This window comes from Amborella trichopoda, chromosome 9 (genome assembly GCF_054954075.1).
Source record: "Amborella trichopoda isolate Santa Cruz 75 chromosome 9, AtrichopodaSantaCruz75HAP2 v2.0, whole genome shotgun sequence".
Taxonomy (NCBI): domain Eukaryota; kingdom Viridiplantae; phylum Streptophyta; class Magnoliopsida; order Amborellales; family Amborellaceae; genus Amborella; species Amborella trichopoda.
This window is the reverse complement of record NC_142344.1, coordinates 16,216,197-16,243,940: the sequence shown is the minus strand read 5'-3', so window position 1 is coordinate 16,243,940 and position 27,744 is coordinate 16,216,197. Positions and strand designations below refer to the sequence as shown.

Here is a 27,744-nt window from a genome sequence, read left to right as displayed (position 1 = left end):
GAGTGCATTTTTTGTGTTTCCAATAATTATTAACTGTGGGTATATTACTTGACCACAAAGGTCATTAGCTTTCATATATCTCATTTCCAAGTTGGATCTAGATTCAATAAAGAGAAAAAGATAACTAATGACATCAATATACCGTTTCTAAATTTGAATAACTTGGCAACAAAGCAAACAACCAAGAGTTTGGGCATGCCACCCATGTGTGGCACGTTGGGCCCCACCCAAATGGTACATGGTGGGCCTATATGCACTATGAGCCCCCATGATATTTAACAAATTAGTTTCTAAAATATTATTTGAATTTTATACTTTTGTAAAATCAATAACTTTATTTTTATAAGTCCAAAAATTATAAATAAAATATCAAAAGACTCATAAAAATTCAAATAATAATTCTAAAATAATTTCTATTATAAAATAAATATAATTCAATTAATATGATGTGAAATAGATCCATATGGTTTAAGAATTGAAGTAACAATCATGGGGCATTCCACCTTTAACTGTGAACTACGGACTACACTTGCTTTATCAGACCGACCCAGTGTTTCACATGACCCACAATTCAAGCAGAGGCTCATTAGCGGGTCATTAAAGTTCTATCGATGAGCCAAGGGGTCGCAATCCCAGTATGTGGATTTCAGGTCCTCCCCTAGAGACGAATCAAGGCCACCAAGACCTTATGCGAACACAGCTCTATGGAACATAGGAGTATCTCTCGTACATGCATACGCTTCACCCTAAGAAATGGATATCTAGCTTTTCCTAATGATCTATCGATATGCATGCCGTGTGATGGATCATGGATGAGGTTTTTTCCCCCGTCTCTGTATGCCCATCATCACATACAAGGGTCACACAGTCTCTCGGCTCATTCATCCAAGCCTAAGCTTCGACCTCATCATATGATAACTTAGAACCATCCTCGATTTGTTCTCTATGCCTAGATACCTTGGGTTTTCCAACCGACTGGCCTAGATCATCAAGCACCGTCCGGTACCAACAAACATCGTTTGTTTAGTATGGTTCACAAGGGACCACACTCCCATTGAGTTCATGTTCTACTATATTGTTTCATTTTACAAGCACTCATAAGGCTTTTAAATGCCACATAAACCCAACAGGGTGGGATCCCGATATTTGAGATTCTCGGTCTTGCAAGCGAAGGGTGCTCAAGAGCCCTTCACATATTATGTGTCGACCTTAAACAATTAAAGTATGGTGAACCCCCTGCTGAAAGATGCAGTTTTGATAATGAAAACACTTAAAATGGCATGGAAATATATTTTATCCCTTGTTGACAAATTAGATCCAAAAGGACCTGGTTGCTATGCGACCAAACCTGCATATGTAGAAATGTGAGCTTATTAATAAATATAGAAATGTGAGCTTATTAATAAATATATTTTTGAGATGGATTTTTAGACTTAATTTTTAAGGGCATGTAATCTAATCTATTACATGAAGATCATGAATATGAAAAAATAAGTAACTTTTAAAAACTAGAAATAATAATTTTAGTAAGAAAACATTTGGACTGTGAGTTTCCATTGTTTTTAGATGGAACACCTACTTGCATCATCTTTAGGATGGATGCTTTATACTTTTTAGATCGCATATGTAGTTATGCGGTCCAGCCCGCATGAGACAATTTTCCGATCCAAAACTATGCAGTTCGAGTACAAATATAAAAACTTGAAAATCCTGACCCAGATAATGTATTATGAGATGCATTTTTTTTGTCTTAAAATTCATTTTTTTTATATATTTACATATAAAGCTTAAATGATCAATTGGAGAGTTTTCCAGCTTTGGAATCACTTTTTTTTTTTTTTATGGGATTTGCAAGCACAATTTACTTTTATGTTATATGAAAGTGCATTTTATTTTTATATAAAAAGGAAAAAGTTTAAACAAGGGTGAGGCCCTAAACAATCACACTAAGATGCACCTCATAAATTCACTAGAAGAGGTTTGTTTTGATGACTTAAAATCTTCAAATTGATCATCTTGACTTTAAATGTTCATAAATCTGCTCCATCTAAATTATTTTTTTATAATTTAAATTTTATAATTAGAGATAAAAATAAATATTCAAGCTATTACAAAGATTTCTACTAGTGAAACATATGTTTGATACTATTTGAAAGTACGCCTTATTTTTATTATTTAGGGCCTCAACCATATACAAATAATTATATACAAACTAACTCGGAAAAATATCAGAAATATACATTAATTATCATTTAATTGGAAAAAAAAACTCTCAACTATTATTTTTTACCAAAATAACATTTGCCGTAAACGTATTACCGTAATGGCTCCCGCATAACAATACTTTACGATAGGGCATTCAATATAACATGACTACCGTTAAAGTCATTTTTGGTAACAAATAATATCAAAATTAAAAAAAAAAAAAGAAAAAAAAAGTGAAGTATGGAAGAAGTTTATAAAAGTTGAGAGTATTCTTTAATTTTAAAACTTTAAACGCTTTAATAACATTTTTCATAAATTAAAAAGAGAATCAAATCACCAATGATATGACACGCTGTATTAGTGAGTCCTTAATCGCACCGGTGACATCATCAGTGACGTAAATGCACAGCATGATCATCTGTTAGTATTATCATCCGTGACGTAAATGGTGAGCAAGTCAATTGCGAGAGAGAAGCAGTGAATTTAGAGAGAGAAAGAGAGAGAGAGAGAGGGTGTCAATTTTTTAGGGTAGAGGACATAAATGCCACGTGGCTCAAACTTTCTAAGGGACCAACCCACAGCTTTTGACCATGGGTTGTTAAAATTGAATCCACCTCAATACCACAAATTTTCAAACTTGATATTTTGGCAAGACACAAATTTTGGGGTTTCCAGGTATAAAATGGAGCAAAGAATGGAGAACATGAGCACCACTAATTAGCAATGGCAAAGAAGGAGCACAAAGTGAGGTTGTTGGGAACATGGAGAAGCCCATTTGTTTATAGGGTTCGTCTCGCCCTCAAACTCAAGGGAATTGAGTATGAATACATAGAAGTGGACCTCAAAAATAAGAGCCCCCTCCTTTTAGAATCCAACCCTGTGCACAAGTTGGTCCCTGTGCTCATTCATGGCAATAATCCGGTTTCAGAATCAAGTGTGATCTTAGAATTCATAGATGAAACATGGCCTGAAAATCCTCTCATGCCACAAGACCCCCACGGCATGGCCGTTGCTCGATTCTGGTCCAAATTCATCGATGAGAAGGTAAAGTTAACAATTTGGGCCATTTGCCCTGCAATTTCTTTGAGAGGAAAAGTATATACATAATAACTGTCATAATTATTATTATTTTTCGGACAAAGAGCTCACAATTACCCTAATCTTTACCCTGTGAAATTTAATAGCTGGGTTTATATTTTGGCCTCGAGGTCCAAAAGAAATTTTCAAGCTTTTTGACATGCTCCAAATTCTGCATTTTCCCAGTAGGCTGTTAATGCATCAATGGTGAAGTCTTATATTATGGTCTCTTTTTATTTTTCATGTCATAATGAGCATTAATGAGAAGAACAAGTTATTTTGTAAAATAGTTGATGTTAGCATGTGAACATTTATCTTGAACCTTGGCATATAACCTGATTTCCATTTTGTTTTTCTTCAAAGATAGCCATACTTGCCCATGATAACTTGATCAGTGGCTCACAATTTTTATTTGTTCCCTTCAAACAGTGTATGGCACCAATGAAGACGGTTCTCTTAACAGACGGCGAGGAACAAGAAAAGGCCATGACGGAGATTAAAGAAGCTCTTAAAACCCTGGAAGGGGGCCTTAAGGGGAGGTTCTTTGGTGGAGAAGTAATCGGTTTTGTTGATATTGCCGCTAGTAGTCTAAGCATCTGGTCAGAAGTGCTTGGGGAAATAGTTGGCACAAAATTCATAGATTCTGAAAAATTGCCACTCTTACGTTCTTGGTTTGAAGAGTTCACAAGCATTGATCTGCTCAAGGAGAGCTTTCCTCCTTACAATAAGCTTATCGCCTCTTACAAAGCTCGCCGTGAAGACCATCTCGCAGCAAAGTTTTTTCCGAATTAATTATATCAGTCTTTGAGTTTCAGAGTTTCACTTGGAGATTAAAAATTATAGCAAAAAAAGGTCGACAGACTTAGCTTGTGGAAGATTTCTTTGATCACAATTTGCATGTAGAGTTGAGTAGCTAAGAATCGTATCTTATAGGTTATAGTGGTTGTCGTTTAAAGCATTATGATAAGGTGCTTTGATCCTCCACTTATCTAAAATGAATACTCTAAAAATCCTCTAAAATGAATACTCGCCCGGTTGATGTCATGACTCGCCCGATTATGTGCACGCGCATGATGCCATGAGTCATAAGGGGTATTTTTTGTAAATTTTCGAGTTACAATAGGCACCCATTGCCCGATTATGTGCACGCGGATGATGCCATGAGTCACAAGGGGTATTTTTGGTATTTTTGTAAATTTTCGAGTTACAATGGGCACCCATTGTCAAAAACACGTGCTCCATCACAAACCCACACTGCTACGTGCGTTTCGCACGCGACTAGCTTTGGTAGTAGAAGACTATTTATCCTTACCAAATTTGTTCTGTGGGTTCGATGTGGGACAATTACGCTAAGGTAATAGCTCAGAAAGAAATAAGATATAATTATTGAGTGACCTCTTTGTATCACAACTAAACATTTGACGTGGTAGTTAAAACGTTGCTTTGAGCGCTGGACGTTGTAGGATCAATTCCTGCCCAAGTGTCATCATTCCATCACAAGCAAATTAATTTTTTCTTTTTTACAAAATAAATTTTTTTACAAAAAAAATAAAAGGCTTTTATAAAAAAAAATATATATATATTTTAAAAATATAAAGTTCCTATAAAAAAAAAATAATAAATTGTACAACCAAAAAAAAAATTTCTTGTCAAAAAATAAAAGCTTATTGTAAAAAAAATATAAGGTTCTTGTTAAAAAAAGAAAAAGGTAATACAACATAATTTATTTCTCTTATCAAAAAATAAAAGTTTATTGTAAAAAAATATAAGGTTCTTGTAAAAAAAAAAAAAAAAAAAGGTTACACAACAAGTATTCCTTGCAAAAAAAAAAAAAAGGTTCTCGTTAAAAAAAAAAAAAAAAAGTAATACGACAAGCATTTCTTATAAAAAAATAAATAAAAGTTATTGTCTTAAGAAATAAAAGGTTTTTGTCAAAAAAAAAGGATCAAAAGTAATACAACAAATATTTAGGAGGTTGAATTTGTTATTATTTGTATAATAAAATAATTATAAAATGTAAACCAACAAGTTCAATTTCAGTATATAATGTTCTCCACCAATTCGAGATTTTGGTGGCCATTTTTTATCGATTAAAACCATTCTTTATTATAGTCTATTTATGATTATATATTTCATTCATGATAATTCTATAATTTTTCTTTTGTGTGATGTAAATTTAATAGTCAAAATAAGTTCATACAGAGAAAAAACATCTCAATATTCACATATTGATGGAAAAATGAAAATTAATAACGTAGTACCCCCATTTCTTATTGGATTCCTTAAAAACAACATTTATAATGAATTTTAACAATTTTTTCAGAAATTTTTAAAGCTTAATCCAATCGATTCGGCCGATTTCTAATCCGGATCGCCGATTCACCGATCCAGATGGGTTTTTGTGGTGCCCGATCTTGGCCACCGATCCGTTTTTTAAACTACAGCTATTAGCTATATAACCAATTTCAGTGATTGCATTATAAAAAGTAAAGTACTATGCCTAGAAGACTGTTTTAGACAATGGTTCAAAAGCGGATCGGTGACCCGGATCGTGTACCTCAAAAATCGATCCGGATCGGCGAATCGACGATCCGGATTGGGAATACCGTGAATCGGTCAGAATAAAGCTTCAAAAAAATTCCAAAAAAATTATTAAAATTCATCATAAATATATTTTTTTAGGAATTCAATAAGAAATGAGGGTACTCCATTAAGAATTTTCATTTCTTTGCACGAATATTGATATGTTCTTTCCCTGCATGAACTACTATTTATCATTTAATTTACATCACACAAAAGGATAAACATAGAATTATCATGGAATAAGTATATCAACATACATGGACTACAATAAAGCCTACAATTAGTAACATACGATCTAAAAATAAAATGACAGACAACGTCGTTCTTCTTCTTGGTCACGCTGGTGCCATTGATTGAATTCGTTTGACAATTCAATGATTCGATCTAAAAACGAATCATCGATATTAGCAGGCGTCTGACTGTACCCAAATCCCTAAGTATTAGTGTTTAACATTTAATTCTTCTTGATACATATTGCCACCAACCCCTCCATACATATTGAGCTGGGCCCGCCATACATGCTCGATCTGGGCATACCATGCATGTCTGAGCTAGGCCCACCATGCATGTCTGTGCTAGGCCCACCATGCATGCCCATGTCATAACCACCAGGCATTCTAAACCCGCGTTCCCTCTGGTATGTTTCATGTAAACTCATTCTTGTAGCCATCTCCAAGTCATTATTATATTGCTCTTCTAGATCATTCCCGCTTGATGGAGTATATAAACTAGCTATCTCCTCATCCATCCTCTGCCTTGCAATTTTTTTTCCTTTGGTAGCCTTGAGAAATGCCGCCATCTGCTTTCTTACATTATTAGAGACACTATTGCACGCAGAAACATCTCCCTTAACCCCTGCCAAGTGTTGCTTGAACCTATGTACCCCACTACTTATCACTTTTTGGCAGTAAGTACAAATAATTTTTTCATTTTTGTTGGGATCAAGTCTGACCCCATGTTGCCATGCAGGGTCTTCTGCAGATCTTGCCATGGTTCAACTTTAAAATGTAAAAGGTTAAAAATTAACTTGACAGTTGAACATGAAAAATAATCACCATGTGTAGTGATAATATGTAGGGGTAATTCATGAAATTATATTTGTTAGTTAATGCAAAATACTTCTATTGACAAAAATATTTTAATTCCTACTGAGAAAAATAATTTATTTATGCAACATTATAGATAAAAATAGCCTATATCAGCCACTACATAAAGAACAATAAATTTACATTGATGTAGTATCAATAAAAAATATATTTACAATGGTATAGTAATTCACAATGCCAATACATATGGAATTATCACAAATCTTCATTTCGACAAATATGAATTAGTTCCTACTGAGAAAACTTTTTTTTTGTGCAAGCTAATATAATTATCATACATGATATTTTACAATGATATTCACTTTAATTCCTCATGATAATACAGTTTAACAACATGTATTTTTTGCATTAAAAATTTTAAAAATTAAAAATACTTTTTTAATGCAAAACAGCATTAAAAATATAATACAGTTTAACAACATGTATTTGTTAATGTATTTTTTTGCATTAACAAAAAATTAAAAAATACAGTTTTGTATTAAAAATATAACAACATGCCACGATTTTTTTACAATGAAATTCACTTTAATTCCTCATGATAATACAGTTTAACAACATGTATTTTTTGCATTAAAAATTTAAAAAATTAAAAATACTTTTTTAATGCAAAACTGCATTAAAAATATAATATAGTTTAACAACATGTATTTGTTAATGTATTTTTTTGCATTAACAACAAATTAAAAAATACAGTTTTGCATTAAAAATATAACAACATGCCACGATTTTTTTACAATGATATTCACTTTAATTCCTCATGATAATATAGTTTGACAACATGTTATTTTTGTATTAAAAATTTAAAAAATTAAAAACACTTTTTTAATGCACAACTGCATTAAAAATATAATACAGTTTAACCGCATGTATTTGTTAATGTATTTTTTTGCATTAATAACAAATTTAAAAAATACAGTTTTGCATTAAAAATATAATAACATGTATTTTTTTGCATAAATAATCTATCAACATGCAATTTTTTGAACTAGAAATTTAACAATAAAAATTAAAAATATTGTTTAATTCCTCATGATAATCAAAAACAATTTTTCAAAAAATCACGATTTCTCAAAAAAATTGATCATGAATTAAAAAAAAAAACCTAGTTTTTCACAGACCAACCTAACATCAGTCATTCCAACTCAAAAATCCACCTCAAATAGAATAAATTACATCAAATTTAATACATGTTTTGATAAACAACACTATAAGGAATCAAAGCCCTATAATATTAACACATTATTCTTAAAACATTAAACAAAATTGATTGAATTGAGAAAAAAAAAAAAAAATGCAGTTCTTCACAGACATCAGTCATTCAGTCTCAAGAATCAATCTCAAATTGAATAAATCAGATAAAATTGAATACATGAGATGATAAAGAACACTATAACGAATCAAAACCCTATAAATTTAACACATTCTTTGCAAAATATTTACTGAAATTGTGAAAATGGCGAAAAAAAAAAAAAAAAAAACAGTCCACTTTTTTTTAATAGACATCACTCTTATTTTCTATAAAATCCGACTCAAATTGGATAAATATAATCAAATTGAATATCTAATGATAAACAAAACCCTATAAATTTAATACATGATTTGTAAAATATTGACTGGATTTGATCGCGTGGGGAAAAAAAAAAAAAAAAACTGAGTTTTTATCTGTTCTTCGTGCATCCGTGACTTCAAACTCAAGATTGATATGTATTCCTCCAAGATAATCACAAATTATGAACACAAAATTCTGACCAACACTCTTACAATCGCTCAGCCTGAAATTTTACAAAAAATGAAGCTTTATGTCGATTGAAGTCACTGAAATGGCGGAAACCCTAAAACTCACTCTGCGAACCAAATTTGTTGATAAAAAACGGTGGTTTTTAATTCCTTTTATTGAGTGAAAATGATTCAAAATTTGAATTAAAGCCTGTAATATTCATTCATAAGGCTGTAAACGTTGAAAATCAATAAAAAAAAGAAAAAGAAATCGAAATCCCTTAAAAAACAGCATTCAGCCCGTGTTCTTCCGGGTGACTCGCAATTCTACTATTGGGACTCGGACAAAATCGCGAGTCTACTATTGCGAATCGCCCGGTTCTCTCTGGACATGGCCGATTCCCGTTTTTTGTGCCGATTGGGCCCGTTTTGTAGTGATTCCCAAGTCGAACCGGGCGAGTTCGGTTCGACTCGACGATTTTTTAAACACTGGATTTAGACCATATAAAGATTTCTTAAGTTTATGTACTTTGTCTTCTTGGTCTTTAATTACATATCCTTCTGGTTGTTTCATGTATATATCTCTTTTAATTCTCCATTTAAGGAAACTGTTTTGACATCCATCTGAAATAATTCTAAATCATAATATGCAACTAATACAAAGATGATCCTAATAGATGAAAACTTCGCTACTGAAGAATATGTTTCTACATAATCTATGCCCTCCCTTTGGATAAATCCTTTAGCTACCAACCTAGCTTTATATTTATCAATGAATCCATTTGTATTAAGTTTTTCTTTAGGACCCAGTTGCAACTGATGGCTTTTCTCTCTTTAGGGAGGTCAACCAACTCCCAGACTTGATTTTTTTAATAGAATCAAGTTCATCATCCATGGCTTGAGTCCACTCAGCTGAGTCATATGAGCTAATAGCTTCACTGTGGCTACGAGGTTCATCTATTGTATCCTCACTCATTGAAGAGTGAGGATATTCATTCATAAATACATAAAATTCTTCTAAAGTCGTAGGTGGGGCTTTAGTTCTTTTCGGCCTATCTGGTATACTTGATTCAATTGAATCATTCTCACCAAATGTAGAGGAAGTATGAGAAATAGGGTCTTCTAGACCCTTATCTTTATCTATTTCATGTAAGTCAATCGGCTTATTTAAAATATTTTCATCATCTATATTTTTTAATAAATAAGCATCACGACTCTCTACTAATGATCCAGTATCATGGTTACAGAATCTATACCCTTTAGAATTTTTTGAATAGCCTATAAAATAGCATTTTATAGTTTTACTTTGTAATTTATCTCTATTTTGTGGTGATGTAAGCACATGTGCCCAAGAATCCCAAACTTTCAAGATAGTAAGGTCAGGTTTCCTACCTGTCCATAATTCATATGGGGTCAAGTCTATAGTTTAGTTAGAATACGAATAAAGATATATATTACAGTGTTGAGAGCCTCACCCCAAAAATGAGGTAATAAATTTGAATGGCTCATCATGGACCTAACCATGTCCATTAGAGTTATATTTCTCCTTTCAACTATACCATTTTGTTGTGGTGTATATGGCAACGTTGTTTGGTGAATTATACCATGCTCCTTACAAAATTCAAAAAATAAGGCGAAACAATATTCACCTCCCCTATCTGTTCGAAGAATTTTAATATGTATATCTAACTGATTTTCTACCTCAGTTTTATATTCTTTAAATGTTTCTAATGCATATGATTTCTTACTAATTAGGTATACATATCCATAACGTGAATAATCGTCTATAAATGTTATGAAATATTTCATACCTCTATGTGTTTTCACATTTAATGGGCCACATATATCATAGTGAACAATACTAAGTAGTTCACTAAACCTTTTCCCTTTAGAGAAAGGCTTCTTAGTTAATTTACCAGAAATACATGGTTCGCATGTTTTGAATACAATTTCTCTTAAATTGGAGAGCAAGCATCTTTTAACCATTTGATTCATTTTGTCGTTATTTATATGTCATAATCTTAAGTGCCATAAATATGGATCATTCATACACAAAAGCATTAAAAGAAGCATCAATATCACCAGAAAATGATAAACTTTCATTAATATTCAGTCGGTACAAATTGTCAACTTTAGTACTGTACACCAAAGCTCTAGAATGCTTCCCAATGGTAACCCGACCAGATCTGAACCTTATTTCATAACCCTTGTCGTCTAACCTTGGGACAGAAATCAAATTGCACCTCATATTGGGCGTATACAATGTATCAGTCAATAGGAGATTTGTTCCTCCTGGTAAACATAGCTTAAAAGTACAACACCTAGTACATCGCAGTAGGTGTCATTTCCCATATAAATCTATTGGTTACCGGCTGCAATCTCTTTCAATTATGTAAATCCATCCTTGGTCCTCGAGACATGTCGAGTGGAGGCTGAGTCGACCCACCAATTTCTCAAGTCATGATCGACAACTATTGATTTTAGGACTACGCAGATCAAGTCCTTTCTCTTATTTTGATTATTTCGAACAAGGTTGTTATTTTGGTTCCTAATTTTATTTTTCAGTTTAGGACAATTAAACTTGATGTGCCCAATTTTCTTACAATAAAAACAGGTCTTCTCAACGTTATTCTTTTTATTTTAGAAATTTCTCCTCATTCCCTTATACCTAGTATTTTCCTGATAATTGAAAGGTTTCTTGAGTATCTGAGAAGATGAACTTTGGGCAAAGTGGAGCTCATTTGACTTCTTCATCATTCTTATCTCAACGTCAATATTAAGATGCATGGGAATATTTAACATGGTTATCCCTTGTGTAGAATTGTTCAATGCAATTACAACAGACTCCCAAGAAAGAGGGAAATTGTTAAGGATAATGGACACTTGTATGCGATCGGGGACTGGATTCCCAACTGCAGCAAGGTCCTTTCCGAGCACTGTCATTTTATTGACATGCTCGGTCACTGAGTGCGTTTCTTTCATTATGCAGAATTGCATTTTTCTAACAATTCTCTCTCCCTATCCTGTCTCTCTCTACCCAGAGCTCTCACTCTCTCTGCAGATCAGCCATCAGAAGCTCCACAACCGAAGACATTTGACAATCTATCGACTATTATTCCTGTAGATTTAACATCCCATACTTTTTTATTCATTTTATTTATTTATTTTTAATAGAGGTTTTCATGATTTTTGCTTGCATTGAATCAATGACTCTAGGGTATTAACAGTTGGTCCAATAATCAAGAAAATCCCACAAATGTGTAATAGTTGTGTGTTAAGTTGGGAAAAAAAGTATGAGTAATAGAGGATTGGGGTTTTGGGGCTCAAAAAGCCTATTCTTTGGGTCATAAAACCACTTTAATAATAAAATATATTTATACATTTTGAGAGGGCTTTACTAATGGGATGCATTACAAGTATTTTTGAAAAAAAATTGAATCTCTTTTGTTAAGCGTTAAAGTAGAACAATAAAGGATGGCGGATTGTGGGTTTTTGTGCTTGTTTAACTATTTTTTTGTTATGTGAAATTTCAATCTAATAATTGGCATTTTTTTTTTCAATGATAATATTAAGTGTTAATTTAATAATGACATTTGTTCATGAAATTTGACCATTAACCATAGACTAGCTTACTTATTTGCACTCTTACTATAATTAACATGGATATTGAAATAATTGTATGAGGATGACTAATTGGAAATTTATAGATTGCAGTAAGCAATCTTTTGTATATGGTATTGAATATGTGGATTGTTTTTCCTTATTATTATTATTTTGAAAGAATATTTGACATGAAATAAGAAATGTCTTCTAATTATGTGGACCTTGTTAATGTTTTACTCCTCACCAGATTGATTCATGACCATTGGTGGAGTGAGATTGTTGGTTCTCCGTGATAATTATTTTAGGCGTAACCAAAATATTAGATGGACCTATTACAAAGAAGGGAACTTAATGTTGATATATATGCCTTGAATCCGTATTTTATTTTATGGGATTAGTTAAGTTTATATAAAGTTAGTGTTTTGAGATTGGCTACATGTACTTTCCATATGGAGTTTGCTTTTTCTTTAAATGGGTTATTTTAGAGAGAGAAAAGAGCTAGAAAATTAGAGGGAAACTTTTGAGGGGTTTTGTAGAAATAGAAAATTGTGAATTATGAATATTGATGCTAAAATGGATGATGAGGATAAGGTTGTAATTTTATTATTCTAACTTCCTCATTCGTATAATCATCTAGTCACAACATTGCTTTATGAAAAAGATATCATAGAGATGGAGAATGTGACTTCCAACTCTTCTCTTTAATAATTTGAAGAAGAGACATGGTAATGCTTAACCAAATGCAGAGGGAGATCTGATGAGAAAAGTGCAAGGAGACTGGAAGGTCAAGGCAGGTCCAGATCCAAATCCAGATAAGGAAAATAAAATATTCATTACAATTATTGCAAGAGAAAAATGCATATTAAGAAAATTTGTTGGAAACTCAAAGAGAGAAAGACGAGCCTCTGAAGTAGCCAATTGTTTATAATTGAAAATGCGGGCCCGTCTTGATTTCTGGTACAAATAAATCGAATAGTTGGAAGGCTATGAGTCCCGTCAAATTACGTTTCGAAGGAGAATCGGGTCCTAGGACCTTATCCCTCTCGTACCGCCTGCAAAGCCGACTTCCCTCCTATTTCAACCTTGGAACTCAACAATAAAGCTTTGAGATAATTTCTTTCTTTAAAAACTTTCTATTGATTTTCTCTCTAAACTATTTTCACATAGTTTTTCTCTAAAATTTAAGATATGTTATCTCTCAAAAACTTAAAATTTGGAGTAGTTTCTCTCTCTAAATTTTTTTGATATTTCCCTCTTTAAACATTTTAGGTAATTTCTCTCTCTTCTAAGGTTGGTTCATCTTTAGATTGGAATTCGACATAACCCCACTTATTTTTAAGATTACTAAGCTTAGAGGGAATTTTGCAGATATGATTTTGGAACTAGCCCAGATACAGCTGTAAACCCAATCTCACATAAATAACTATGGATTTATTTATTTTTCTTGTTCCCACATCCTCATGCCACGTTCAATCGGCTTGAGAAGAATCGTTGTACCTTTTCTTAGTGGATTTTATTTTGTTTATCACATGGTTTTTTCTTTCAAAGAGATTCCCACATAAATGTCGGTGTTGTGGTTGCTTTTTGGTTTCCAGTAATTTTATATTTTATATTTTATATTTTTTTGTGGATTGGTAATTAATTAATAAAATAAAATTCTTTGTTTCTATTTTTTTTTTTTACCAATGTTAACAATGTTTTATTGATAATGGGAAATTACAAAGATAAGATTACATCATCCGCTACCACAATTGAAGAAACCGTAGCATCACACTTAGCCAAGGAATCAGTCACATCATTAGCCTCTCGATAAACATGAACAAAGGAGATTGAGAGGTGATCTGATGACTTCAAGGTGATCTCAACGTCTAGGGGATTTTCATCTCTCTCTTGCACCAGCTAATCACATTCTGTGAATCACCTTCAACAACCACATTCGTTCCCAGATTTTTAGCCAAGAAGATTTTCAAACCCTCACAAAGGGCAAAAAGCTCAGCATAATTAGCAGTAGTATCACCAGCTGGCCCTGCATAGGAGAAAATAACATTCACATTCCAATCCCGAACCACCCCACCAGCCAAACCAGGGTTACCAAGAACCACCATCAATTTTTAGTTTTAAGCCACGCAGAGACGGAGGAGTCCAAATTGATCTCGGTCGACACTTTGTAAAATTCAAACAATAAAAGTTATCAAGGTTTAGAGATACATCAACTTCAGCAATGGCTTAGCCCTCAGGTACAACAGACAACCGGTATCAGATGGTAATGCTTAATTGTGTTGAGAAGTCTGTCACAAGCTAGACCGACCCCTTCAAAGGTTCTTTTATTCCTTTCTTTCCAGACTTCTTGTAGAATCGCAGCTAAGCTAATCAGCTATACCCTCTTACCTGCCTTGGGAAGATGAGGAGGATTAAGGCTAGTCGCCACACCAAACACACATTGATGAATAACAAGTGAAACACCAACACGGGCCATTAACCAAGACCATATCCTAGTTGACACCACATAGTGCAGAAACAAATGGGCTCCTGACTCACCATCATCTGTACACATCAGACATATATTTGGGAGGATCTTACCTCTCTTGATAAGGTTATCCACAGTTAACACCTTATTTTGTGCAGCGAACCATAGAAATACTTGAACTTTATGAAGAATAGGCCACTTCCAGAAATATGCCACCTGAGGTAGAGACCACGTAACCCGATCATGAAAGAGAAGCCGATAGAGTGATTTAACTGATAATAGAGCATCATTCTCAATTTCCCAGACTACCTCATTACTTCCCTATGAATAACAATCTTATTGAGCATATCCATAAGGGCGAGATAGCTAGATAGAGTTGTTACATTTATCCTATTATAGTTGAAATTGACATTTCATACCATACCATCACCCATAAATTCAACCACTTCTGAAACCTTGGCATTAGGCAGCACCATTCCATCAAACACGTCTGGGAAAGCCCATTTAAGAGGCATCTCCCCAACCCATTTTTTATTCCAAAATAGTATCTTTCTGTTGTCACTAACCAACCATCCTATATTACTCAAAATCAGTTGTTTGCACAGATAAATATCACACCAAATACTAGAATGGCTCTGGCTTCCACCCCCACCCCCAATCCAAACATCAAGCCTATCCATTCCATATTTGTGGGAAAGGATTTGGAACCATAAATGATCTCTAAGGGCAAGGCTGCGCCACCACCATTTGGATAACAAAGCTTGGTTAAGTAACCCCACCTTTCTAATGCCCAATCCACCATTGCTTTTGGGTGTACATACTCTATCCTATCGAAGAAGATGAAATTTCTTATTATCAATATTGGAACCCCACAAAAAATCTCTCATCATCTTCTCGATTTTTTTAACTATAGAAGACAACATTTAATAACTAACATTTGGTACGGTAAGTTTGCCAGCAAGACAGTAACAAAGTTACCCTTCCTCTCAAGGATAAATATTTTGGTTTCCACAAGTCTAGTTTAACGTGGACTCTATGCAAAATAGTATCTCATACCGAGATAGGTTTCCTCCCCACAGTAATAGGAATCCCCAAATAAATAAATGGAAACCCACTTTACACCCCAAAACAACATCAAGCTCCTTCATTAACTCATATCTACAATTAATACCAATAAGAGAAGTCTTATTGAAATTGACTTTGAGCCCCACAGCTACTTCACAACAAGTTAAAAAGAGAGCAATATTAGATACTCGATTAACACTCGTTTGACAGAATATCAATGTATCATCAGCATATTGAAGGTGAGATACACTAAGGCCATTAACCCCAACCTAGAATCCCATAGAGTTACCTGCAATCTCCACATTTTTTAATATCAAGCTAAAACATTATGCATAAAGTGTGAAGAGAAATGAAAACATGGGGTCACCCTGGCGTAATCCCTTAGAGGCCTTAAAGAAACCTTTTGGGCTTCCATTTATTAGCATTAAGAAATGAACAGATGACAGGCAACCATATATCCAACTCTTCCAACGCTCAGAGAAACCCATTTATTTCATAATTTCTAGTAATATACCCAATTCAACCATGTCATAAACTTTCTCCATATCTAATTAAATCACAACCGCTGGTAGTTGGCTTAGTACCCTTTAGTGAACACACTCTTGTGCCACTAGCAGACTATCCAAAATAAGAGTCTTAAATGAACATTGATTGATGACTATAAATAATCGACGGCAAAACCCTTTTAGCCTCATTGCCAAAATTTTGGCAATAATTTTATAGAGACTCTTGAGAAAGCTAATGGGCCGAATATCTGACGACTCTATAATGGTGGACTTTTTGGGAATCCGCGTTATAAAAGTGAACTCCTTTATATAATTACCCCTCATCAAAAAACCCCTTACCATCTCCAAAAGCTCCATCTTAACCAAGTCTTAGAATTTTCGAAAGAAAATAAGTAGAAAACCATCTGGACCTGGGGCTTTATCACTAGAAAGTGAAAAGACTGCAAATTTCAATTCCTCCATAGAAACCTGTGCATCCAACTTAGAAACATCAGTAATTGAAAGCACCTTGAATGGAACACTATTTAACCTCGGTGTAAGTCTACCTTTAGAAGAGAAAGCCCTTTTAAAATGATCTGTAATAGCCAACTCTAAGCTGTTGTTTGGAGGGTACATGGATACATAACATTTTCATGTTTCTTTTTTTTCGTTCAACACTTTTGATTGTATTATTCATTACCATGTCATTTGTTTCATTAAGTTTGAGAAACTTTTCTCTCTAAAAATTTTGAGATAATTTATCTCTCTAAAACAAATTCAAGTAATTTCTATCTCTAAAACGTCACATTGTTTCTCTCTAAAATTTTAAGATATTTTTCTCTATTTAAAATGTTAAAGCATGTCTCTCTCTAAGTTTTTTCTCTCTAAAGTTTTAAGATAGCTTCTCTCTCTAAAAAAATTTTAGGTGCATAGTACTCAGGCAAGTCCACGTGGACTCTCCAGAGTTATTTTCCTCGAGCAAGGGTTAAGTCATGAGCGTGAGGTGAATATTTAAACATTGACCATAACTGTGATAATTCTTTTGAATAATTTGCATTTCCTTGAATCTGCTCACCATGTTTGAGTATAGTGATCTATTGCTTTAAGTTATTTTTTTATTATTTTATTTATTTATTTATTTACTCTCTGATAGTCTTATTCATAGACTTCAGTAATTATTACTTTTACAACTGAGGTTCATCGTGGTTATAATTAGTGTTTGAAAAACTACATTGCCCGGGCAAACCAGCATTCCCAAAATCTAGTCTGGATTGGAGAACTAGCGATCTAGATCGAAGAACCAGACCAATTCTCTGGTGTCAGACTAGGGCCCCAATAAAAATTACATAATAATTTGAATTTTGAAAATAGTAAAATGAAAATAACAAAAATATTAAAATTGGTGATGACTCGGTGATCATAATTTCTGGGGTGAACTGGCCTTTTGAAAATCTAGTCTGGATCGATGAATTAGTGATTTAGAAGTGATAATATGTCCAATCCTCTATTGTGAGAATCAATTCCCAAAAAAACTACATTTTAACTTTGAAAAATGAAAATAAAAATATACTGAAATATAAAATAGGTGAGAACTTGTGTCACTCAAGCAATCCAAATTGCCTGTTTCCCTAACAAGTCACCCACTTTTCTGACGGAATGGGGGTGTGAGTCCATCAAAATCGGATCAATTATCTATTTCAACCAGGAATCGGTCGGTCTTTATTGATTTCCTATTTGGATTAGTGAAGTTTAATATACTAGTTATGATCATAACTATGGATTTGTATGAACAGAGGGAGTAGGACGACCAAAATTTGCTGTGGAGAGAAAGAAGCCAGTAAGATTGTACTTGTATAAAGAGGCATAGAGAAAGGGAGAAAGAGAGAGAAAAATGCTAGTAAGATTGTATTTGTATAAAGAGCCAAAGAGAGAGGGAGAAAGAGAGAGAGAGATATTGGTACCACTGACTTGTTTGAGATAGAGAGAGTAGGTTTTGTGGGGGGAGAGTAAGAATCTGAGCTGAAAGAGTAAGCAATAAGATTTGTTGTTGAGAGAGACATAGTACAAAATTAAGACTAATAAGGTTTGAAAAATAAATTTGGAAGTCAAGCTCATGTTTATTCATTGGTGCTCCCTTAGTAATGAATGTGCATATAAAAGAAGCAACTCCGGAGTGCACTACAGTTTAATAATATAAAAAAAGCTTAAAGTAAAGAAAAAATATCCTCATACTCTCTATTTTGTATTTTCATATCTCAATAGATTTAAAGGTTCAAAATATATCTCCTAACCCCTTAAGCTTTATCCACGTTTAACTATTTTTTTAACCCTACCAAATATAAAAAAAACTTGCTCATTCTGAACCCTTCCTCTCTTTACGTGATATATTGCCCCCAAATTTCGTTCTCTCTAAAATTCATCATCTTTATCCCTCTAACGGAGGACAGGGGGGAAGAGAGAGTGGGAAAATAGGTAAAAAGAAAGATTTAAGGAAAAATCACATGAAGAGAGAGAAAGGATGGTGTTTATAAATGATATGTTTGTCTTCAATTTGTTTTGGGAAGAAAACTAAGTTTAAAAAAGATAAAGTTAGCCTAAGGAGTTAAAAAATATAAAACTTAGAATTTTTATGATCCAATATATGTTTTGAAACTTTAAGTCTATTAAGATATAAAACATAAAAATGAGTGATATAGAGATAATTTTCCTAAAATAAATACCGCTATGGGCCTACATTATTCGAACACAAGAAAAGATAGATTTCAGCTTTTCTTGCTTTTATGAGAAAAGCTCAAATCTTTATTGTACATAATACATTTTTTAATTTCAACCAACACAATTAAATTACACCATTTCCCTTGATTTGGTGGAAGTTGGGGTAGCAAGCAAGCTCACGGCAACCTTTGAAAAAGGCAATAAACATATCATGATAAGGCAGGCTCTCCTTCACAACCTCAACGCTTCTGAACTCCTCAATCCAAGAATGAACAAGTGGGGTCTTCTCAGCATCATAATACTCTATATTTGCAGCATCCCCTAGAGCTTCCATCCACAAGCTTAGAAAATTTACAATGATGTCTACAAATCCAATATTTTCTTCACTGAAAAACTTCCCCTCGAGCACTTCTTCTAGGGTTTTTCGGCCCTCTTGAAATTCCTCGAGGGCTTTCCCCTGTTTCGACTCCTGTGTGCTGTAGGCAGTCCAGCAGCAGGCAAAATCCGTTTGGAGAAAAGAAAAATATGCATTGTATTAAATGGACCTGCAAAGTCAATCTAGGAGGGTGGATGGATCAGCACAGCTAATCTAAGGGGGTGGATCGATCAAAGGTTTTTGAGTTCCAAATTTTGTTTTTTTATTTTTAAATTAAGAGTACAGACATCATGGGGGTCAATTACCAAATGGGAAACTCATGTATCCAAAATTACGAGCAGCACTCTGTATTTTTCTAAGTTGTGTCCGGCAATACAAATGGCGACATGAAGAGAGAACTATTTTTTTTTAAAAATAAAAGAGTTATCCAATTCGAAATACTGAACAACTATACGGGGGTTTTCCTCATATGGTGTGATAACCCCATATTCTTTTCTCTCTCTAGAGAATAGGTTAACCGTACGTGATAATAGTGTCTTCTTAATTTCAAAAATTGTCTTCCAAAATTTTATCACACCATATTCTTTTCTCTCTCTAGAGAATAGGTTAACCGTACATGATAATAGTGTCTTCTTAATTTCAAAAATTGTCTTCCAAAATTTTCCATTTATAAATAGAAAAGTATTTTTCCGATACCTGTGTAACCTGTACTTGTGGGCGGATGGGCTGTGGGAGGGGAAGGAATATAGAGGCAAAGAGCGAACCAGTCTCAGAGGGAGAGAACCTTTTACTGTTTTGTCTGAGAGTGGGAGGCCCGTTATTCAGAGAGTGAGAGAAAGCGCCACTCACGCTGATCTAGTGAGAGAGAATCCCATACAGATGTCTCGTATTTCGAATATCGGTCATCAAACAACTAAACAAACTCTCAGGAGAACTGTCCGGTAATTCAAACCCCCGAGCAACTCTTTCACTTTAAAAAGAAAAAAATATATATAAAAACCCATAATACTACACTTTCTATATAACTTACCCTAACTTTACTTTTTTTCTCATATTTTTTCTCAAAATACACAATCTATGCATATGCCGCCAACCAAATGAAAAATAAAAAAAATTTTAAACTACCTTCCCTTAATCTTTTTTCTTACTCATGTTTCTCTCCTCTATCCCACCAAAATAAGGGCTCGGGCACCGTGTAAAGTGTGGTCGGGAAGTAGGGCTCCTGCACTAAGTGCGGTCCGGTAGTATGGCTCTGGCAATATGTAAAGGGTAATCCGGCCGTTGCAAAGGGCGGTCTGGCAATTGAAAAGAGTGGTTTGGAAGTTGCAAAGGGCGGTCCGGTAGTAGATGTTACTGGATTTCAGGGTCTGGCACTATGTAAAGGTCCGGCAGTTGCAAAGTGTGGTCCGATAGTTGCAAAGGGCGGTTCGGCAGTTGTAAAGGGCGGTTCGGTACTAGATGTTACTGGATTTCAGGGCTCTGATACTATGTAAAAGGCAGTCCAGTCCGGAACTTGTACGCTCTAACAATGTGGTACTAGGTCCAAAAGTCAATATAAAGGCCAAAATGAGTTTTGTATATGGGAAAAGTATTTTCGTTTAAAAAAAAAAAAATTATTTTTTTTCCATGAAAATATTTTCATAAAAAGTTTGTTTTCGTGAAAAAAATGAGAGAAAAAATTAGATCGGAAGCAAGTTGCGTAAAAAGTGTGAGCTTAAGGTTTTTTTTGTAGTTTTCGCATAAAATTACCACCACTTCATCAGGTACTTGTATTGTCGGAAAGGAGGGACAGCTTTTGAAGAAAAACCCTATGAGATTGGGGAGGGCTTTTTTGTAATTTTCTCATAACATTACCACCACTCCTATCAGGTACTTGTATTGTCAGAAAGGAGGACAGCTTTTGAAGAAAAACCCTATGAGATTGGGGAGGTGATGCTTGTAATTTTGGATAAATAACTGTCTATTTGGTAATAAAAAAGTGATCGTCCTCTAGAAAGTGTCAAATCCACCTATCCAAATTAAATAAAATAAAAAATGTACAAAACTTATTTCTCCAAGAAAGATAACAACATTTAATATACTTTTTTCCATTACTCAAAGCCTTTGAGAATTTTACGGTCATTCAAATTACATAAAGTGGTCGTTGGGCGAACAAGTGTACATTGTGGTAATGTGGGGCCACTAAATACTTTTGCTATAACATTGTGTTCCAAATCGGTTGAGTGAAAAATGGGCAAATATATATATATATATATATATATATATATATATGAACAAATTAGTCAAACTCTGGGGCATGAAAGGAAAAAGTTTATATGAGTGTGATGCTCTAAACATTCAAATTAGAACGCGTCTCAAAAATTCCACTAGAAAAGGTTGTTTTGAAGCTCAAATACTCTCAAATTGATTATCTTGACCTCAAGATGCATGGACACAAAGAAAAATGGATTTTAAGTTTTAAAATAGTACATATTGTAATTAATTTTTTTATCGTCAATTTTAAAGTTTTTCAAGTTTGCATAAATCTCCTCCGTCTACACTATTTTTTAAGTTTTAAATTCTATAATTAAAAATGAAAATATATTTTAAGACTATCACAAAGATTTCCATTATTGAAACTACATTTTTTTACTTTATTTGAAGGTGCATTTTACTTTGATTGTTTAGGGCATCGGCTCTATACAAACCGCACCCTATTGTAAATGGTGTGCATAACAAAATGCAATTTGTCCCATAATAAAGAAAAAACATAAGATCTCTTATTGCACTTCTAGTTTTATGCACCCAAACAAGAACCCTATTGTATAGAGCGTAAGAGTCTTGTATTTTAGAGAGAGAAAAAAAAGGGAGGCAGAAAGAAATGGATGAGTTTTTTATTCTTTCTATATTTTTGTATAGATAATGGTATATATTGTGTTTCTTTAGAACGGGAAGAAGACTCGTTATATAGAGCTTTAAAAAACTTGTGAAATTACTGTTAAAATGGTCACATACACTATTAATAATCACCCGTAACATGCATCACCCTTAATATCGATGATTGTGATATGTTATAAGCATTCCTCTCTTCAATAGATCGTGATCGTTGGGTGCTCAGCATCTATAGAGATTAATTGCATGCCTAGTTCTTGTGATTGCGAGAATCGAGCACTCTTGGAAGATTTATTGTTCATGTTGAACTTGTTATTTATTGGGGACTTTTCAAGATTTAGGGTTCATATTTTACCTTCCCAATTTTGTATACAGCAATGTCATTATTGGCCGTGGTGTAACAAGGTAGCAGTCAGAATTGTAGCAATTCGTCGGGAAAATAAATTTCATATTATCAAGGAAAACAACCTTTTACCAGAAAGCTAACGTGCACCTAAAAAATCTATAAAAAGATGTTTTAATGTTGAAAAATATCACAACATTCTATAAGAAAAGAAATTAAATTAAATTGAAGTCATAAAAATAATGCTTGTAATATATTATCTGAACCTTTTAATAAAACAATTTTCGTTGTTTATTAATTTGCTCGATATACGACAATTCTTGGTTATTTTTGTAGAATAATTCTCTTATCTATTTTTATGAAAAATTTCTCTGGTAGGATTTTGAAACTCGTTTATTATGAGATCCAAAGGTTCAAAACTTTTTCTAAAACCCTTAATCCAAATAACCCGTTTTGACCATATATAATTGACCCAAACAACATATGACATGACCTCTCTCTTTCCCTCTTTCAAAATGGAGCATATTGTTTCTCTCTAAAACCACACATCTCTCTGCTCTCTCTCTCTGTAAAACCCACTGGAGCATACTGTCTTTCTAAAACCCACACCATCTCTTTCCTCTCTCTCTGTGAAACCCACTAGAGCATACCGTCTCTCTCTAAAACCCACACATCTCTCTCCTCTCTCTCTCTCTCTCTCTCTCAAACCCACAGCTCTCAAGCCCCCAACCCTCTATAACGTCTCTCTCTCTAAAAAGTGCGACAGTGGTAAAGCAACAAATATTCGTTGAACACCTCTCTCTCTTGCATCCCTCTCACTGGATTTAGCAGAATTGAAAGCACATGTTGGAAAGTCATGATCCGCTCATTGCCCTATGCAAAAATGCAATAAATTTATAATTTGTTAATCACTAAAGTCATGACTTTTGAAAGAGAACGAGAATTGAATTCTCTATTCGAGCTCTGAGAGATTGCCAGTGTTAGAAGGCCCATATAGGGTGAATGCTTTGACCCTGTTGCACTTCTTTTTTCTTTTCTTTCAGAGAGAGAATGAGACGTTGTAGGGTTTGAGAGCTGCGTCGGTTTTGGAGAGAGATGGGTGGGTTTTAGAGAGAGAGACATTGCTGCTTTAACTTTTGAGAGAGATGAGTATCATTTCAAATTTTGTTTGCGTCAATTATATATGGTGAGGTTATTTGAGTTTAGGGTTTTGGAAGATAAAAAAGATTGGAATAAAAAAATCGCAACGCCTCTAGTTGTTTTGGATTTCCAACCTTGAACAAGGTTAATTAGATAATTTTCAACAATTTTTTTGCGGAGGTACTCTTTTCAAATGAATTTCACAAGCAAATTCTATGGTGATACATAAGATGTTTTGAACCCTTCATTGACATCATAACAATGGCATGGAAATACAATTCATCTTTAATTGAGAAATTTAACGCTCCAAAATTATGCAGTTTGCGTACATAACTGAAAACTTAGAAATATTAAAAATAAATGATTTAGTGAATGTGTTACAAGATGCACTTATTTTAAGTCTTGAAATCTATTTTTTTAATATCAAATATATACGACAGTTTAAATGATCAATTAGAGAGATTTCTAGTGTCAATATTACTTTTTTTTTATTGGATATTTGAAATTGTATTTTACTTTTATATTATACGAAATTTAAATAGTATATATGAACTCTTTCTTAGTTTAATCCTTTTAATAATATTTTCCAATAAAAAAAAAAGAGAAGTAAATCACCAATGACGTAGTATGTGCCACTATGCCTTATACAATCAATCAACAAAGAAGAAGAGCGAGGAGAGAGTGAGTCTTCTTTTAGTTTTTTGGATAATATCAATAGGGGAAAACAGATTCCTACCCATTTTTTAAGTAGAATAGGAGTAATTTTTTTTAAAGATATCAGTAGGATGGTATTAATGGTAAAAAATGAAAACCGCACCCTTTACGAGAAAATCATGCATGACATAATCCATGACGTAAATGTACTAGTCAATTGTCAGGAGAGTGAGAGAGTAAATTTTTTGACCTCAAAGGACCCCAATGCTATCGGGCTCAAACTTTCCAATGGACAAAATCCAACTCAATAACACAACCTTTAAAGCCGATATTTAGGTCTTCCATGTATAAATGGGGGCAAAGAATGGAGAATATGAGCACGACTACTCAACAATGGCAAAGAACGAGCACAAAGTGAGATTGTTGGGAGCATGGGCAAGCCCCTTTGTTTACAGGGTTGGATTGGCCCTCAAACTTAAGGGTATTGAGTATGAATACATGGAAGAAGATCTCAAAAATAAGAGCCCCCTTCTCTTAGAATCCAACCCTATTCACAAGAAGGTTCCTGTGCTCATTCACGGCAACAATCCAGTGTCCGAATGGGTGGTAATATTAGAATATATAGAGGAAACATGGCCTGAAAACCACCTCATGCCACAAGACCCCTACGACAGAGCCACAACTCGTTTCTGGTCGAAATTCATTGATGACAAGGTAAAGTCGACACTTGGGTAATTTGCCCTACTATTTATTTTGGAGGTTATCTAATAACAACCATTCATTTTATTTTTTTGGTACAAGGTGATCAAAAATACCCTTGACCATTACTATGAAATCGGATGGCGGAGTGTATATGTCACTATCCTGCCTCGAGGATTTTTTGACCTCTTTGACATATTCTAAGCTAGTGTTCTAAAACATATGCAAATTGTTCAGGCAAATACGTGAAACTCGCCCGAGTCTATCCCAAGTTTAAAAATAAAATTTGATTAAAATATACTATATAAACTATAGCCTTCACATTTTGACATCATATGTTGAAAAGCATGCTAATTATTATGTATCCACACTCATTTTCAATCGTTTTTCTTTTTTTTTTCTTTTTTTTTATTATTAGAGGTCCTGAGTTTAATCATTGTTTTTTTTTCTTTTTGTCTTTGAGGAGCTCCCATGTTGCGAGCTCGAACCTCCACATCATGTTGGGGCATGTGCATGGCACTGCCCAAAGAGTCATTCAAGCATATGTGTGATAAAATTTACATATTAATATAAATAAAATTTTCAAATATGGTGCACAACCTTCGTACCCAAAACTCACTTTGCCTTTAGGGTGAGGACGAGTAACTCGGCCAAGTCCAAGTGGCATCAACCGAGTGTCTTAACAGTTCTCCAAGCTATCCAATTTCACATGAGACTATTCATGTACCATGACGGCATTTTACAGTTTCAATCTTCTCTCTCTGTCGTTTTTTTTATTCTTTTTTTTTTTTTGTCATAATGAGCATCAATGAGAAGAACAAGTTTGTTTGTAAAATAAATGGTGTTGGCGTGTTAATATTTTCCATTTTGAAACTTGGCGTGTAGCATGATTTCCAATTTGTTTCTCTCCAAAAAGAACCATAGGTGCCGATGATAACTTAAAGGGTGGCTCACACTTTTTCCCTTTTACCTCAGTTCATACCAACACTTGGGATGGTTCTCAAAACACAGGGGGAGGAACAAGAAAAAGCAATGAAGGAGGCAGAAGAGGCTCTTAAAACCCTAAAAAGGGGTGGCCTCAAAGGGAAGTTCTTTGGTGGAGAAGCAATCAGCATTGTCGATATTTCTGCGAGTTGTTTAAGCATCTGGTTCGAAGTGCTTGGGGAAGCAATTGGCACAAAATTTATAGATTCTGAGAAATTTCCACTCATTAGTTCTTGGATTGAAGAGTTCACAAGCATTGATCTAGTCAAGGAGAGCTTTCCTCCTCGTGATAAGCTTCGCGCCTACCATAAAAGCTTGCTATGAAGACATGCTCGCAGCGAAATTTTCTCCGAATTAATGATATCAGTCTGTTAGTTTAAGGTTTTCACATGGAGTCAAAAAATAATAACAAGAAAAAGTGGAAAGAGTTGGATTGTGGAAGATTTCTTTGCTCACAAGAGTTGAGTAACTAAGGAGATCGTATCTTAGGCCATAGTGATTGTTGCTTAAAGAATTTATGCTAAGGTGCTTTGACCCTCCATTTATCTAAAATGGATCTTCTAAAATCCTCAAATAACCGAGAGGTTCCTAGATAGGTCATTTGTCTTGAAATATTGGACAGGTGAAACAAAAGCAGGCAGTAGTATTTGGTTGAGGAAGATTTAAGAAAATACAAAGAACGATAGACCTGTTTCTCCTACAATAAGCCTATATTTTTGCCCCCTTACTGTAAGAATCACTTAACAAAAAGGCAGATTGGGCAAAATATTCCTCGGGACATCTTAAAACAAAGTGACACAAAAAAAACACACTGATAATTGCATTAAAAAAAGTGAGCTTACAAAGAGTTAGAGTTGCCTCAATGTAGAGAGAGAAATCAATGTAGAAAGAGCATGATTTAGAGAACCGGTAGAAACGTTGGAGAGAGAGAGAGAAACGAGTACTAAAATAAAATGAGGAAAACAAAACTCTATTTATAGGTTTGCAAGTGTCTTTTTCTGAGAAAGGAGTTGCAAGTATCTTTTCATGACTAATCGTTATAGACTACAACTATTTATTAATCAGTCGTGGCAATTTTTCCCTGGATTTCCAGTATAGCATTGGCGCTTGGAAATGAATTCACAATTATTTGGTGTTCGAAATGGGTTGGGTGAAAAAAAATTAGGAACAAATTAGTCGAACTCCACTGTTTTCGGGAGCTGATATTTGCCTCCCCTTCAATATTGTAAAGAAAAATACAAGTGCGATGCTCGAAACAATCAAATTAGAGCATGCCCCAAAACATTTCACTACAAGAGGGTGTTTTGAAGCTCAAATATCTTCAAATTGATCATCTCGACTTCAAGATGCATGGACGTGAGAAAAAAATTAGATTTCAAGTTTTGAAAATAGTGCATCTTGTAATACATTTTGGATCGTCAATTTTCAATATTTTCAAGTTTTTATAAATCTGCCCATTTTTTTTTTTTAAATAACTTCTTTACAATTAGCTTAATTTGGGATCATGTCTCTATATTGATTTTCTAATGGAGCAACTTTCTTATATGGAACGGCAATAAAATTTCAATTCAAAACAAATTGTCTCCCTCTATTCCTCTCGTGCAATCTTAATATCTTATTAAAAATAAAGGTTTGATGTTACTCTTGAACTCCCT

The 27,744-nt window shown here is 33.9% G+C and overlaps 2 protein-coding genes and 1 long non-coding RNA gene across 4 annotated transcripts; 2 read left to right on the top strand and 1 right to left on the bottom strand.

Annotated features, from left to right (window-relative positions):
* Positions 1 to 2,796: 2,796 nt before the first annotated feature.
* Positions 2,797 to 4,157, top strand: LOC18424499 (putative glutathione S-transferase). The gene is made up of 2 exons (XM_006829085.4): positions 2,797 to 3,249; positions 3,712 to 4,157. Exons 1-2 carry the CDS (start codon positions 2,929 to 2,931, stop codon positions 4,072 to 4,074), a joined length of 684 nt encoding a protein of 227 aa, XP_006829148.1. The 5' UTR covers positions 2,797 to 2,928; the 3' UTR covers positions 4,075 to 4,157.
* A 14,906-nt stretch (positions 4,158 to 19,063) lies between these two features.
* Positions 19,064 to 20,364, bottom strand: LOC148780419 (uncharacterized). Its single transcript, XR_016041678.1, has 2 exons — positions 20,095 to 20,364; positions 19,064 to 19,580 (listed from the first exon to the last, which is right to left on the bottom strand). It is a non-coding gene; the product is annotated as an uncharacterized LOC148780419 (long non-coding RNA).
* A 4,314-nt stretch (positions 20,365 to 24,678) lies between these two features.
* LOC18424498 (putative glutathione S-transferase) lies at positions 24,679 to 26,641 on the top strand. 2 transcript variants are annotated; one of them, XM_006829084.4, is made up of 2 exons: positions 24,679 to 25,120; positions 26,081 to 26,641. In XM_006829084.4, the coding sequence occupies exons 1-2, from the start codon at positions 24,758 to 24,760 to the stop codon at positions 26,411 to 26,413; spliced, it is 696 nt and encodes a 231-aa protein (XP_006829147.3). In that variant the 5' UTR covers positions 24,679 to 24,757; the 3' UTR covers positions 26,414 to 26,641. The 2 variants fall into 2 exon arrangements, with proteins under 2 accessions (XP_006829147.3, XP_020517296.2); XM_020661637.2 differs by having other exon boundaries at positions 24,708 to 25,120; positions 26,117 to 26,641.
* The last annotated feature ends 1,103 nt before the right edge of the window (positions 26,642 to 27,744 follow it).

What these genes read in the sequence shown, in the direction of transcription:
- LOC18424499 (XM_006829085.4), top strand. Translation starts at nt 2,929, where the DNA reads ATGGCAAAGAAGGAGCACAAAGTGAGGTTGTTGGGAACATGGAGAAGC. An exon ending in CCAAATTCATCGATGAGAAG is followed by an intron (nt 3,250 to 3,711) that starts GTAAAGTTAACA and finishes CCCTTCAAACAG; the next exon opens with TGTATGGCACCAATGAAGAC.
- LOC18424498 (XM_006829084.4), top strand. Translation starts at nt 24,758, where the DNA reads ATGGGGGCAAAGAATGGAGAATATGAGCACGACTACTCAACAATGGCA. An exon ending in CGAAATTCATTGATGACAAG is followed by an intron (nt 25,121 to 26,080) that starts GTAAAGTCGACA and finishes CTTTTACCTCAG; the next exon opens with TTCATACCAACACTTGGGAT.